Source organism: Gadus macrocephalus, chromosome 23, assembly GCF_031168955.1.
Source record: "Gadus macrocephalus chromosome 23, ASM3116895v1".
Classification (NCBI taxonomy): domain Eukaryota; kingdom Metazoa; phylum Chordata; class Actinopteri; order Gadiformes; family Gadidae; genus Gadus; species Gadus macrocephalus.
The window spans coordinates 14784220-14798245 of NC_082404.1; the positions used below are offsets into that span (position 1 = coordinate 14784220).

The window sequence follows — 14026 nt, forward strand, 5'->3', positions numbered from 1 at the left end:
TGGCCCATACCTATGCAATCCCCTTCCACCCCACATCAAGTCCTCTACCACCCTTGCCAGTTTTAAGTCTAATTTAAAGACATACCTTTTCACTCTTGCTTTTAACAACCCTTAACACCCTTAACCTTGTTCTTACTATTTTTATTGCTTCCTTTCTACTTATTTTCTACTTATTTCATGCATTTCTTTTTTAGCCAAGACCTGTGTATCCCTGGGCCCCTTTCAACAACTGTCCTGCCCAACCTTGACTTCTGTTAAAGGGGACATATTATTCCACCAGGTGTGACTGTGATTAGCCTTCCAAGCCGTTTTGAAAATCTGCCCCATATGACATCACTAGTGGGTGTGTCCACCTAGATGTGTGCTGGATAGATCATTCTACCAACCTACCCAGTGGACTGAAGTAAACGTTGCTCATCTACCCAGCACAGATCTAGGTGGACACGCCCACTAGTGATGTCATATGGGGCAGATTTTCGAAACAGCTTGTAAGGCTAATCATACTCACACCTGGTGGTATAATATGTCCCCTTTAATGTAAAGCGCTTTGGGTCAACTCCTGTTGTTTTTAAATGTGCTATATAAATAAAAGTGACTTGACTTGAGTGTGAAGTCGACCCAGAGAGTGAACCCTAACCCATGGGGTGCTGGGACCACGTGTCTGTAGTGCAGCGAGGCGTCCCCGTGGGGGGTCAGGGGGCGGGCTTACCTGGACAGGGCTCACTGGTGCAGTTCAGCCTTCCTCCTTCACAGGTACTGAAATACAGGAGTCAAAAACGTACAGTTGTTTTCAAATCACTCCCCTCCCCCTGTGTCCTCCGCACTCGGAGCACGATCACACAGACACACACAGACACACACAGACACACACAGACACACACAGACACGCACAGACACACACAGACACACACCTGCCCAGGGACTACAAGTGGAAAATAGCAATTTGCTAAAAACTGTTACAATGCATCTCTCCCTGCTCTAAACCAGGTTATGTTTTTTTTTTGTACACCGTCCCTGTTTAAATAATGTTACACTACACACAGTCACGCATATGTGTGTGTGTGTGTGTGGGGTGGGGGGTCTGTGGGACTGACCAGTTGTTGCAGCCGTCGGGGGCCAGGCTGGTGGCCCCCGCCTCCAGGCGCTGCCCCGTGCTCAGGTCCAGGCAGGGACAGGCCTCGCGGCCCACGCACACAGTCCCGTTGGACGACAGGACCTTCCTCTCCGTGCAGTAGCAGCCCGCCTCGCAGCTCCAATCACAGTGCTGCGTGGTGGGGGGAGGGGGGGGCAGGCTCAGTCTTCATCATCGTCCTTCTCCTCCTCATCATCATCCTCATCCTGTTCATCATCATCCTGCTCCTCCTCCACCTCTTCCTCCTCCTACTCCTCCTCCTCATCCTCATCCTGTTCATCATACTCCTCCTCCTCCTCCTCTTCATCCTGTTCATCCTCCTCCTCCTCCTCCTCCTCCTCCTCCTCATCATCATCATCACCCTCATCATCTTCCCCATCCTGTTCATCATCCTCCGCCTCATCCTCCTCGTACACATCCTCCTCATCTCACCCATCAGTGAGTTGCTAACGAGGGCATCCCCAGCCTCGTGTGTGGTAGCCGCGTCAGTGTTTGGGATCAGAAGCCCCGGTGTTTTGCTTTAGCAGCCCACCAGTGACTGAGCTAATGGGCCCGTATGGGGAGGTGGTGTTAGCATAAACCGTTGCATTCTGAGAGCTAATCCTCTTAGCCTTACAGACGTGCCTAAGGAACAGCAACAGGCTCTTGGCGGTCTGCACTGGCGTCCTGAATCCCCTCCTCATGCTACTGAGGGAGCGATGCTACTAGGAGTCCCCCGGCTCACATCCCGCCCGTGTTTCCTCCAGTGGGGGTGGAGGGGAGGAGGAGGTAGAGACGGTTGTAGCGGCGGTACTCACGGTCACGTCATCACAGGTTCGAGGACAGGAGGGGCCACAGCTGCTGAACACCGTACCTGGGATGGTGGAGCACGGGGCCACTGACACACACACACACACACACACACACACACACACACACACACACACACACACACACACACACACACACACACACACACACACACACACACACACAGGAACACACATTTAGAGTGCTGGGATTGGGACACACAGGGATGTCAGTGAACAGGTGTGTGTTCAGTAGGTCTGACCCGCTACCCACCTGGGCAGTGGAGGGTGCTACAGGCCGTGACTTCCGTGCCCAGGCCCTCGCAGTAGTCCCCCTCCCCCTCCGGAGCGGGACTGTCACACTCTCTCCTCCGGCTCTGGACACCCCCGCCGCAGGACTTGGTGCAGTCCGTCCAGTTGTTCCACTGGCCCCAGCCGCCATCACCTGGAGCAAACCAACACACTGACTGAGGAGGTGGACTGGAAAACGCTCAAGCATGCGTTGTGCTTCCTCATGTTACAGGAGACGCTGTTGGGCTGTGGAACATGTTTCTCAAGGTCAGGACCTCTTCAGGGCCAGCGCAAGTGTTCAGGTGTCAACTGTAACAGTTAAGGTATAATAACGGTTAACTTTATTCAAAAAGTGAGCTCGTAAATATATTCACAAGCCCTCTCTTATGAACCGTTGTTTTTCACGATGTAGGATAGAAAAAAAGAAAGACCACAATATAAAATTGTGGATTATATTGTGTAATTTGTTCACATATCGCCGGAATCCATCATGGCAGACACTGAACACAAACTAATCAAATTGTAATCCTTGTTTAAACTAGGTTAACTAATCCAGAGTTAAAACTAAGATGTGCAACGCATCTCTGATTAATTATAAACCAGTTTAAACCTAGATTTACTAACCCTAGATTAACCCTAAACCAGGATTAATTGAATCTATGTTGGTGCAACCCACCCAGCCTGAGTGTTGAGTGTCAGGGCTGTACGAGATGGGTTCCAAAGGGAAAATCTCTTTATCATTGGGAGATTTGAGATTTTATTTTAAAAAAAATCACAACACGATTTTTGTCCAATAACCTGCAGCCCTGTTGGGTGTTGTTGCTGTGCAGTGAGCATTCGTGATGCGAGGCTGCGCAGGATTCTTCCCCGCTACGGGTCGTACCACCAGACTTACGGTCGCAGGGGGGGCCCACGCAGGCCTGGTCCTTGCGGTGGTCTCCCAGGCAGGGCAGTCCGCTGCCTGACCGCCGGGGGGCGGAGCAGAAGCGATACCGGGACTGGAGCCCTGCCCCGCACGACACCGAACACTGACCCCAGGGGGTCCACAGCGACCACTGGCCGTCCACTGGGGAGGGAGAGAGGGGGGGGGGAGAGAGAGGAGAGAGAGAGAGAGAGAGAGAGAGAGAGAGAGAGAGAGAGAGAGAGAGAGAGAGAGAGAAAGAGAGAGACAGAAGAGAGAGAGAGAGAGAGAAGAGAGAGAGAGAGAGAGAGAGAGAGAGAGAGAGAGAGAGAGAGAGAGAGAGAGAGAGAGAGAGAGAGAGAGAGAGAGAGAGAGAGAGAGGGGGGGGAGAGAGAGAGATAGAGAGACCGACAGATACAGAGAGATGTTATGTGAAGCGATAACAGTGGAAAGATGGGGATAGAGTGAGTGAGTGAGTGAGTGAGTGAGTGAGTGAGTGAGTGAGTGAGTGAGTGAGTGAGTGAGTGAGTGTGTGTGTGTGTGTGTGTTTGTGTGTATGTTTGTGTGATGAATGATTGGTGTGGGAAGGTAGTGAATGACAGAATGAGGGACAGAATTAAAAAGGCCTAAAAGCCCTTCAAACATGAACACATGATAAAACACACATAAAAAGTGTGATGAGTGCATGAGGTCCAATGTTAGCTGAATATGATGATACAGGGATTGAGTCTGGAGGTGCAGATCAGTTAGACTCTCCTCCACGTACCGTCACAGCTGAGCTGGGTGCAGTTGGTCAGCCTCCCTGCTTCGCACGTGCTGAGAGAGAGGGAGAGGTTAACTTTTCCACAAATCAACAATGAGCTTCCCAGAAGTAGGTTGAATAACTTAATTATTCAACCTAATTTTAGCATTTTCACGTATTTGCAGCTTAAAAGGTATTTGCGATTACTCTGGGTACACGGTTGTATTACGTAGCTAGGACACATGCTACATATTTTAAAGAATTTGTCCATTACATTGATCTACAAATCGTAGAACTCATCTGTAACTCATGGAAATGAAAGCTTGTTTGGGTTTTTTACGGATTCTATGCAAACGCAAAATGCCATGTGACTTCCTCTGGATAGGTTTTAAAATGTGTGACTACACTTTGGATTGTGAAGAACAGGGTGAAGGTCCAATCAGAAGAGAACAACAGGCTGAAGGTCCAATCAGAAGAGAACAACAGGGTGAAGGGCCAATCAGAAGAGAACAACAGGCTGAAGGTCCAATCAGAAGAGAACAACAGGCTGAAGGACCAATCAGAAGAAAACAACAGGCTGAAGGTCCAACCAGAAGAGGACAACAGGCTGAAGGTCCAATCAGAAGAGAACAACAGGCTGAAGGTCCAATCAGAAGAGGACAACAGGCTGAAGGTCCAATCAGAAGAGATCAACAGGCTGAAGGTCCAATCAGAAGAGAACAACAGGCTGAAGGTCCAATCAGAAGAGATCAACAGGCTGAAGGTCCAATCAGAAGAGATCAACAGGCTGAAGGTCCAATCAGAAGAGATCAACAGGCTGAAGGTCCAATCAGAAGAGATCAACAGGCTGAAGGGCCAATCAGAAGAGGACAACAGGCTGAAGGTCCAATCAGAAGAGATCCAACCCCACCAGTTGTTGCAGCCTCTGGTGACGGCGTCTCCTGGGAGGTGCTGCTCCCCGTCCACGTCACAGCGACAATCCGCCCTCGTCACGCACACACCGTCCTGTGGGGGAGCCCATCAACACAGTGAGGAGGGGCAACATGGGGGGCAATGGGACCCGGACGACCGCCCCACCGGGCTGTGATTGGATGTGGTAACACAGTGGTCCCGGGGACGATGTGTTAACCGGTGAGGGGTAGACAGGGACAATGTGACGCTGACCAATCAGAGCACGTAATGGTAAGCGGGCTGCATTTATACAGCGCTTTTCTAACTAGGGGCCACGTCACAATATCGCCTACATAATTCACCCATTCATGTACGCATTTACACACCAACGGCTGTGTCAGCCATGCAAGACAACAGCCAGCTCGTCAGTAGCAGTTAGGGTGAGGTGCCTCGCTCAGGGACACCTCGACACTCAGCTAGGAGGAGCCGGGGATCGAACTAGCAACCTTCGGGTTACCAGCCGACCCGCTCTACCTCCTGAGCCACATGCCTCCCCGTAATCAATATTGCAGCAGCTGAAGAAAGTATGATGATAAAGTCCATTAGAGTGTGTGTGTGTGTGTGTGTGTGTGTGTGTGTGCGCGTGTGCGTGTGCGCGCGCGCGCGCGTGTGTGTTCCTCACCTGCAGGACCGTCCCGTCTGGACACTGGCAGCCGGGGGTGCAGTTCCTGCTGAGCGCCATGGTGACGTCCTCACACGACACCTCTCCCCTGACACACTGCTGCCACCCCTGGCCCGGGGGACACACCCGACCGCCACCTGGCAACCGCAGGCGCCACGGAAACAAGGGTTCAGTCACAACACGCTGACCATGTAGCCGGGGAGCTCGGACAGTCATGACATAAAGGGTTTGATACGATGAGATTGAACTCATGACTGATACTGTGGCCGAGTGGTGATAGCGTGTCTGAGTATGGAAAGGAAGTATGGAACGGTAAGCGTTTACCGCTTATTACCTGACAGATCACATGAATGAAAGATTGGTAATACGTGTTTATCATGATGTGCAAAACATTGACGCATCACCAAACAACGGTGCGATCGGTTCAGATGCTAAGCCCCTGAGCTAGCTCTACGTACCACAGGGCTAAGCCCCTGAGCTAGCTCTACGTACCACAGGGCTAAGCCCCTGAGCTAGCTCTACGTAGCACAGGGCTAAGCCCCTGAGCTAGCCCTACGTAGTACAGGGCTAAGCCCTACGTAGCACAGGGCTAAGCCCCTGAGCTAGCCCCACGTAGCACAGGGCTAAGCCCCTGAGCTAGCCCTACGTACCACAGGGCTGCAGGCTGCAGGCGCTGAAGCCCTGCGCGGTGCCGTGGGTCCTGATTGGTCCGCGGGTTCTGCTCCGGTAGCCCCCGCCGCAGGTGACGGAGCACGCTGACCACGCCCCCCACGGCTCCATCACACCTGGGGGAGGAAATAGGAACAGAGCTTAGTGGGCTCTCTTCTTTTGGACCGCAGAGCACGGGTTAAGAATCCTGTTTGCATGTGCATTGAATGTCCAGCTCCAATGAAAATGTACCATTATATAAAAACAAATAATTAACACTCGATAATACTAGATCAAATGTGGCTATTTAACCCCAGAAGCAGTATAGTCACAAGAGTGACCCTCACAAGAGTATCGTCAGTCTTGACCTTAATAAGGTGAAGGCAGGACTGACAGGGCCCTGGGGGGGTTCAGGGGACCACTCACTGAAGCAGGGCTCGACGCTGCAGGTGTCCATGCCCACCCGGTCCCCCTTGCAGGGCCGGCCCCCCAGCAGGGCGGGGGGGTTGGTTCCCGAGCGGAACCGCCTCCTCACGCCCACGTCGCACGTACGGCTGCACGCGCTCCACTGGGTCCACGCGCTCCAGCCGCAGTCCACTGACATCACACACACAAACACAGTTACAAACACACACACACACAGTTAAACACACGCGCGCACACACACACACACACACACACACACACACACACACACACACACACACACACACACACACACACACACACACACACACACACACACACACACACACACACACACACACACACACACACACACACACAAACACAATTCACATGTTAACAAAGACTTATATGCAGATGATGATGAGGGTGAATACAAGGTTAAGTCATTCAATGCACACAATACTAATAGTAAACTCTCTCACCAGGACATGGTTCTGCCCCACAATGCATCTCTCCGTCCAGGCAGGTGCTGTATGAGGAACAGAGAGCAGGAGTCCATTAATTAATTGGTTTAAAACACATATCACAAATCTAATTTTTTATGAAGTTGAACTTCTTTCAGGGTACATTTGTAAAAGTTAAGTGAAATGTAATTTATGTCTTGAGTTTCGCGAGCCAATGCTTGAAAAGGAGACAATATCAGCAAATACCTCAACACATGATATGGTACAGGTGGATTTCTAAATGTGAATCAACATGCTTTAATCCAGGGCTAACCTAAAAGTGTGTTTCAGAATGCAACAAAAAACCAGGCCTATTGCTCAAGAGCGCACACACACACACACACACACTGAAACACAAACACACACACACACCCACCAACAAAGACACCCACCAACAAAGACACACACACACACACACACACACACACACACCAACAAAGACACACACACACCGACCCCCACACACCCAGCCACCCACCAGTTATTGCAGGCGTCGGCGGGCAGCGAGGCCCCGGGGGGGTGCAGCGCCCCCTGGTGGTAGCAGGGGCAGCGGGCCTGGGCCACGCAGCTCCCGTTGAGCAGGAAGAGGCCGGCGGCGCAGTGGCAGCCCGCGTAGCAGCTGGTGGCGCACTGCACCTCCGCCGGGGTCATGTCCAGACACGCCCGGGGACACGCCCCGCCCCGCGCCTCGCAGTCCGCCTCCGACAGGAAGACCATGCCCTCCGGACACATGCCTGCAAGGGGCGGGGGGGGAGGCATCTAAAGGTCAGCGAGCTTCCTGGTTGGTCGTCAGGACAAACACAGACTGTAGGGGGGACGGCCGAACACATTCCTGCCAAAAGGATTCTCTTCTTGCTCTGGAGATAAACTCAGATCTAAGTTGTAAAACCTCAGCAGACAAACATTGTGTGTGATTGGTCGAAAGATCTAGAGCAGGGGTCTCAAACTCGCAGCCCGGGGGCCAATTGAGGCCCGCGGGATGGTATTTTGTGGCCCCCTACTTGACATCAAAGTTTAGTTTTGTGTGCGGCCCGCGCATTGTTGTCAAACGCACATTTTTGCTGAGTCGCTTGCCACGCTTTTTTATCACTTGTGATAGGGTGACCAGATGTCCCGGTTTTGCCAGGACAGTCCCAATTTTGAGTTGCATGTCCTGAGTCCAGACAAAAGCCAAAGGACGCTAAAATGTCCCGGTTCCACCAACCACTATGAAATGTCCCCAGTTGTCAGCGATAACATAGCCAACGTGATCTAATTATAGACTTTTTTTGTGGAATACTTTTTGTGGCCCAGCCTGACCCAGACCCTACCTCCAGCGGCCCCCAGGTAAGTTGAGTTTGAGACCCCTGATCGAGAGGGTTGTGGTTTATTTCATAATCACGCAATCAGATGTCTGATTTCCCGTCACCATGGCAACTGATCTTAACTAACGGGACTTCAGTGACCAACCGAAACCACACTGATATATAAATCAGGTTTACATGCAAGGCTTGTTTGCTCTGGACCAGCTGTAAAGATAAATCGGCTGTCTGAACCCTCTTCTACCACGTCTCTGTATCGTGATCACACCACGAGGGCACACCTGAGCAGGGCGCAGAGTTGCAGTCCCGGGTCTGGATGTGGGGGCCGGGGCAGCTGCTGCCCCCGTGCTGGGGCGGAGGGGAACTGCAGCGGCGGCCTCTGGTCTGCACACCGGAGTCACAGTCGGCCGAGCACTGGGACCAGGAGGACCACGGCGACCAGCCCCCGCTCACTGGCAGGAGAACAACGAGAGGTGGTGGGGGAAGACGGAGATGAAGGAAGGTATGCCTGTGTGTAGAGTCTGTGAGTGTGGGGCAGCATGTCACTGCGTCTGTCAGGCTCTCTGTCTGTCTGTCTGTCTGTGAGTGTATATTGGGAGTAGACAGACACTGTGTGCGTGTGTGTGCGTGTGTGTGTGTGTGTGTGTGTGTGTGTGTGTGTGTGTGTGTGTGTGTGTGTGTGTGTGTGTGTGTGTGTGTCTGCACACTCCTCCATTATAGGCAGCCGAGCTATTTGGAGGAGGAGGTGTTTTCTGTACCCATAGATTTTCTCTGTCTGTTAACAGACTGTGTGCAACAAACGTTGATTGAATATGCTCATGTGTACTTATTGTCTATTCTGTGCATGTTTGACTCAAGTACTGCAACATGTTGTTTCGAGGATGTAGGGCATCAAAAGCAACTGAAAATATTTGTGCCCTTGCAATGTATTTTATAAATGCGGACACAAATAAAGACATTGAAGTGTGTGTGTGTGTGTGTGTGTGTGTGTGTGTGTGTGTGTGTGTGTGTGTGTGTGTGTGTGTGTGTGTGTGCTCCTACCCGGACACTGTACAGTGTTACAGGGCTCCTGCTCCTCTCCCTCCCCGCTGCAGGCCGGGGGGGGGGTCCGTGTGGTTCGACCCCGGCATCGCCGGGTGGAGGTCCGCGGGGGCGTGGCCTAAGGCGGGGCCGTGCGGCTGGCCTGCGGGGGCGTGGCCGAGGGCGGGGCCGTGCGGCGGGCCGGCGGGGGGGTCCTGGCGGTGGCAGGTGCGGAAGCGCCGGCGGAGGCCCACCTGGTCGACGTCCTGGAAGCAGGTCCTGCTGCACTCGGACCACGCCGTCCAGCGGCTCCACCGGCCCTCGGCCGTCGCTAGGCAACAAGGAGACAGGAGGACATCAGCATCTCCTACACACCCACCCTGTCTAGGGCGGGACACGCCCTGGAACCCCTGCAGGCCAACTGAAGAACCCCGGTCCTCAGAGGACCCGGGACATCTGAGGGACGGAGCTCTGGATGAGAGCCAGCAGGGGGGTCCGGAGGAGGGGCAGTAAGGGGTCCTGGGGGGGGGGGGGGGGGGGCGTACCAGGGAGGCAGGGTCTGAAGCACTGGCGGGCCTCTGTGGAATCCCCCTGGCAGGACCGGGCCCCGCTGGGACCCCCGTGGTGACCTGGGGACCTGGGGGGACACATGGGTCCTCTGATCACTACGCCCGAGCAAGAATCCTCGTTCAACCAAAATCAGTGACAGCTCAAATTTTAATATTATCTGCATACAGTTGTTTTGATATTCATATAGTCTCTTTATATGATAACCTAACATTGTTAAAAAAACCTGCAGAAGGAAATGGTTGGTATAAATAATAGATTTACTAGTTTATACGTATTACTATGAACTGTATCCGTGACTTCAGTGGTCAGTAATGGCTCATGGTTTTTATCACTACACAGGTGTTTCTGCCTCACCTGAAGCGCTGTTGTATTCCTGCACCACACGTCACGTCACACAGTGACCACGACGACCAGCCCGACCAATCACAGCTCGCCACACAGCTGGAGTTGTCGCAGGTGACTTGTCCGTTTCTGCACACGCTAGTGGTGGGAAAGGAATAAACTCACCAAATAAACTCACACAGAGAGTGGAGGACGAGAACGAGTTCTGCACATGGAAGTATTACTGAGTAAGTATGTGTAGTATCAGTATTACAGTACTGGTAGATGTCCTGTGATATTCGTAAAGGGTAAGTTAGTTAAACTGTTTGGGGATTAGGAATTCTGCGCACGAGATAAAGAAATGCAATGTGATGGAAACAAAAGCTGTAAAGTTTTTATAAAAATCCCTCCCTCTACCCTCTCCTCCTCCTTCCCCTTATCACTGTTACGGAAATAAGTCCCAATTTAGGGAAAAAAGGGGTACAATCCTACGATGAAGTAAAGCTTCAATATGATAGTAAATAAATGCTACTACTAATAATGACTTTTTCAACTCCTAACGATTACACTAATGATTCAGATGTCTATGACCCATCCCTCCAGCAGCTCTCACCAGGTGGTGCAGGGGTCCTGGGAGAAGTTCTGTCCCGGCCGCAGGGTGTCCCCGTCCCAGACACAGCCACACTGGCTGGCGTTCACACAACGACCCCCCTGGAGGTACCGGTCCTCTGGGCACCGACAGCCTGAGACACAGTGGACTCAGAGTGAGGAACACCAGCTTCCAGACAGGTCTAGATACTCTCCTCCATGATGACCATCACCTGAGGATAACAGACTAAAGGTGCTGCAGGTAAGGTGAGAGAAGCAGAAGAGAGCAATCTTTGGAAAGTAAACAAATCTCTCGGCTGTCTCCGTCACTGCGGTTCTCCGTCATTGAGAAATAGAATTCCTGAACCAATCAAGGAAAAGACCCCCTGATTGGTCAGAAATTAGCCAGGAGTCACCTGAACTGAAATTCCGAAAGTATAGTATTTCCCTCATTTACAGCTGATGGATTTGAACAGATGACCCTCAAATAAAAGCTCTTCCATCTTACCTACAGCACATTTCAATCTCACAGAACATTAAAATAGAAGTCCTGTCAGTCCTCAGCCATGAACAGCCCCAGGGGAGACGCACCTCACCTGAAACCTCTCGGGGTGATGTGTACCTCAGGGGGTCTCACCTGGAGCTGTTCCTGGGGAGGTGCACTTCAGTGGACTCACCTGGAACACAGCTGCCGGTGCAGTTGGAGGTCTGGCTGAGGTGAGAGCAGGTGGGGGGGCAGTCCTCCACCCTCCCTGCCAGACAGTCGGCCTCTGTCACCAGTATCATGCCGTGGGCACAGCCTGAGCAGAGCCGCCAGGGTTAGTCATGTGACAGCAGCACACATTGTCATTCTTTACAACGAAGCAAGGACTTAGCTTAGCTGGAGCCATGCACACAGACCAGGCTAATGCCACAGATTCTCCCTCATCTCGTGTCCTGGATCCAATATAAAACCATTCCAACGTGACACAACCACTCCACACAGGCACCAAAAGGGACTAATAAACTGCAAGGAAAGTACACTCAAAAACGATTTGCCTTGATTTTAAGAAGGATGAAACTGGACAGTCTGGTGGTTTGGTTGGCTGCAATCTGCAACCTCACCACTAGATGGCACTAAATCCTTCCCACTGCACCTTTAAGAGGTCTGAATCTCAATGAGACTCACCTGGATGAATAAAGTTAATGTGATGGTCAACACAGGAACTAAAATATCAAATAACCATAACATCTGACGGACAGATGTATCCTCCATGGTGTAGGGCCTGGACTGACGGACCCACCTGACTGACGGACCCACCTGACTGTGTGTCGGTCCCGGTTCCGCAGGGCGTGGCGTTGCAGCTCTGGGTCTGCAGGGTCATGCCCTCGCAGTCCCGCCCCCCGTTCTTAGGGGGCGGGGCCGAGCAGGACCGCCTCCTGGTCCGGACTCCGCCCCCGCATGTGGCGTCACACGCCGACCACGCCGTCCACTCCGACCAGTGGCCGTCCGCTGTGAGTGAGTGAGTGAGTGAGTGAGTGAGTGAGTGAGTGAGTGAGTGAGTGAGTGAGTGAGTGAGTGAGTGAGTGAGTGAGTGAGTGAGTGAGGGAGGGAGGGAGGGAGGGAGGGAGGGAGGGAGTGAGTGAGTGAGTGAGTGAGTGAGTGAGTGAGTGAGTGAGTGAGTGAGTGAGTGAGTGAGTGAGTGAGTGAGTGAGTGAGTGAGTGAGTGAGGGAGTGAGGGAGTGAGTGAGTGAGTGAGTGAGTGAGTGAGTGAGTGAGTGAGTGAGTGAGTGAGTGAGTGAGTGTGTACACTATATATGGGTGTGTGTAGAGTGAGTGAGTGTGTGTTAGTGTGAGTGTGTGCAGTGCAGACCTGGACAGGCCCGGGGGAAGCAGGCCCGGCTGTCAAACTGGGCCCCCCCACAGGCCCCCCCGGGGAGCGCCTCTCTCAGGACGTCCCGCTGGCGGAACAGGGAGCCCAGCCCGCAGGACACGCTGCAGCGGCTCCACGACGTCCAGGACGACGTGATGCAGTCCACTGGGGGGGGGGGGGGGGGGGGGGGGGGGGGGGGACGACACACACTCAGACAGAGACCCAACACCACCTCATAATGACATCATGACATCATGGCATCAGCATGACATCATGACATCGGCATGACATCATGACATCGGCATGACATCATGACATCGGCATGACATCATGACATCATGATCAGCGTTACATCATGATATCATGACATCAGCATGACATCATGACGTCATGTCATCAGCATGAAATCATGACATCAGCAATACAACACGACGTCAGGTAGAAAGACAGTTTATTACAATGGCATTTGAAACCCAAAGTTTGTAAGAACATTGTATGGAAACATAATTCCTGTGATTCGTTATTTGGACACCTGTATTAACCATGACTAACATTTAAAGGTAATATATCCTCAATCAATGCAGCTTGAAATGTGCCCTAGAACACATCCAGTCATGACGAGCTCATGTTGTTTTAGCAAGCTTGCTCCAACAACATGTGCTCGTCATGACTGGATGTAGCTCTATAGCGAGGAGCAGGATTGTTTTATGAAGTGTTTCCACTGGAGCTAGGGTCAAATTGCAAATGGTTCATATTATTGCCTCAACCCACATGTATTCAAACAGCACATTTAGGGTCTCAGTTCTCGTCCTCAGTGAGGAGCCAGAGCGTCTCCTGAACCATCAACGCTTCATTCGAACCCGCTGCGTCTCCTACCGCAGTGCAGCTCGTCCGAGCCGTCCGCACAGTCCCTGTGGAGGTCACACCGGCGGCCCAGATGAACGCACTCCCCGCTGGCGCAGGAGAACTGCTTGGCAGAGCAGGGGCTGGGCACCAGGGGGCGCACGGTGCTCACGGTCGGCGCGGCCGTGGAGCCTGGAGAAGAAGAACAGATTCAGATCACCGCTTTGGATCTAACGCGCGTGTGTGTGTGTGCGTGTGTGCGTGTGTGCGTGCGTGCGTGCGTGCGTGCGTGCGTGCGTGCGTGCGTGCGTGCGTGCGTGCGTGCGTGCGTGCGTGCGTGCGTGCGTGCGTGCGTGCGTGTGCGCGCGTGTGTGTGTGTGTGTGTGCGTGTGCGTGAGCATGAGTTAGTGAGTGAGTGAGTGAGAATGTGTGTGTTTATTTTTTAATAACTTTAACTGCATTATTTAATTTTATAATTCTAAACCTTGGGGCGTCAAAAGTAGCTCTACGATCAGGGCCGTAGCACCAAATCCTGGGCCCCTAT

At 52.5% G+C, this 14026-nt stretch overlaps 1 protein-coding gene across 1 annotated transcript in view; it reads right to left on the reverse strand.

The window, feature by feature from the left end:
- Positions 1 to 14026, reverse strand: part of sspo (SCO-spondin) — a 90774-nt gene that overhangs the window by 25082 nt on the left and 51666 nt on the right. Inside the window, 22 exon segments of the mRNA XM_060045785.1 lie at positions 710 to 756; positions 1095 to 1264; positions 1930 to 2009; positions 2195 to 2365; positions 3107 to 3277; positions 3879 to 3928; positions 4765 to 4859; positions 5428 to 5564; positions 6078 to 6212; positions 6502 to 6672; positions 6966 to 7012; positions 7465 to 7720; positions 8569 to 8739; positions 9329 to 9384; positions 9521 to 9638; positions 9853 to 9944; positions 10232 to 10357; positions 10812 to 10941; positions 11464 to 11586; positions 12087 to 12278; positions 12640 to 12804; positions 13516 to 13674. Of these exon segments, the coding sequence (XP_059901768.1) occupies positions 710 to 756; positions 1095 to 1264; positions 1930 to 2009; positions 2195 to 2365; positions 3107 to 3277; positions 3879 to 3928; positions 4765 to 4859; positions 5428 to 5564; positions 6078 to 6212; positions 6502 to 6672; positions 6966 to 7012; positions 7465 to 7720; positions 8569 to 8739; positions 9329 to 9384; positions 9521 to 9638; positions 9853 to 9944; positions 10232 to 10357; positions 10812 to 10941; positions 11464 to 11586; positions 12087 to 12278; positions 12640 to 12804; positions 13516 to 13674 (2862 nt within the window).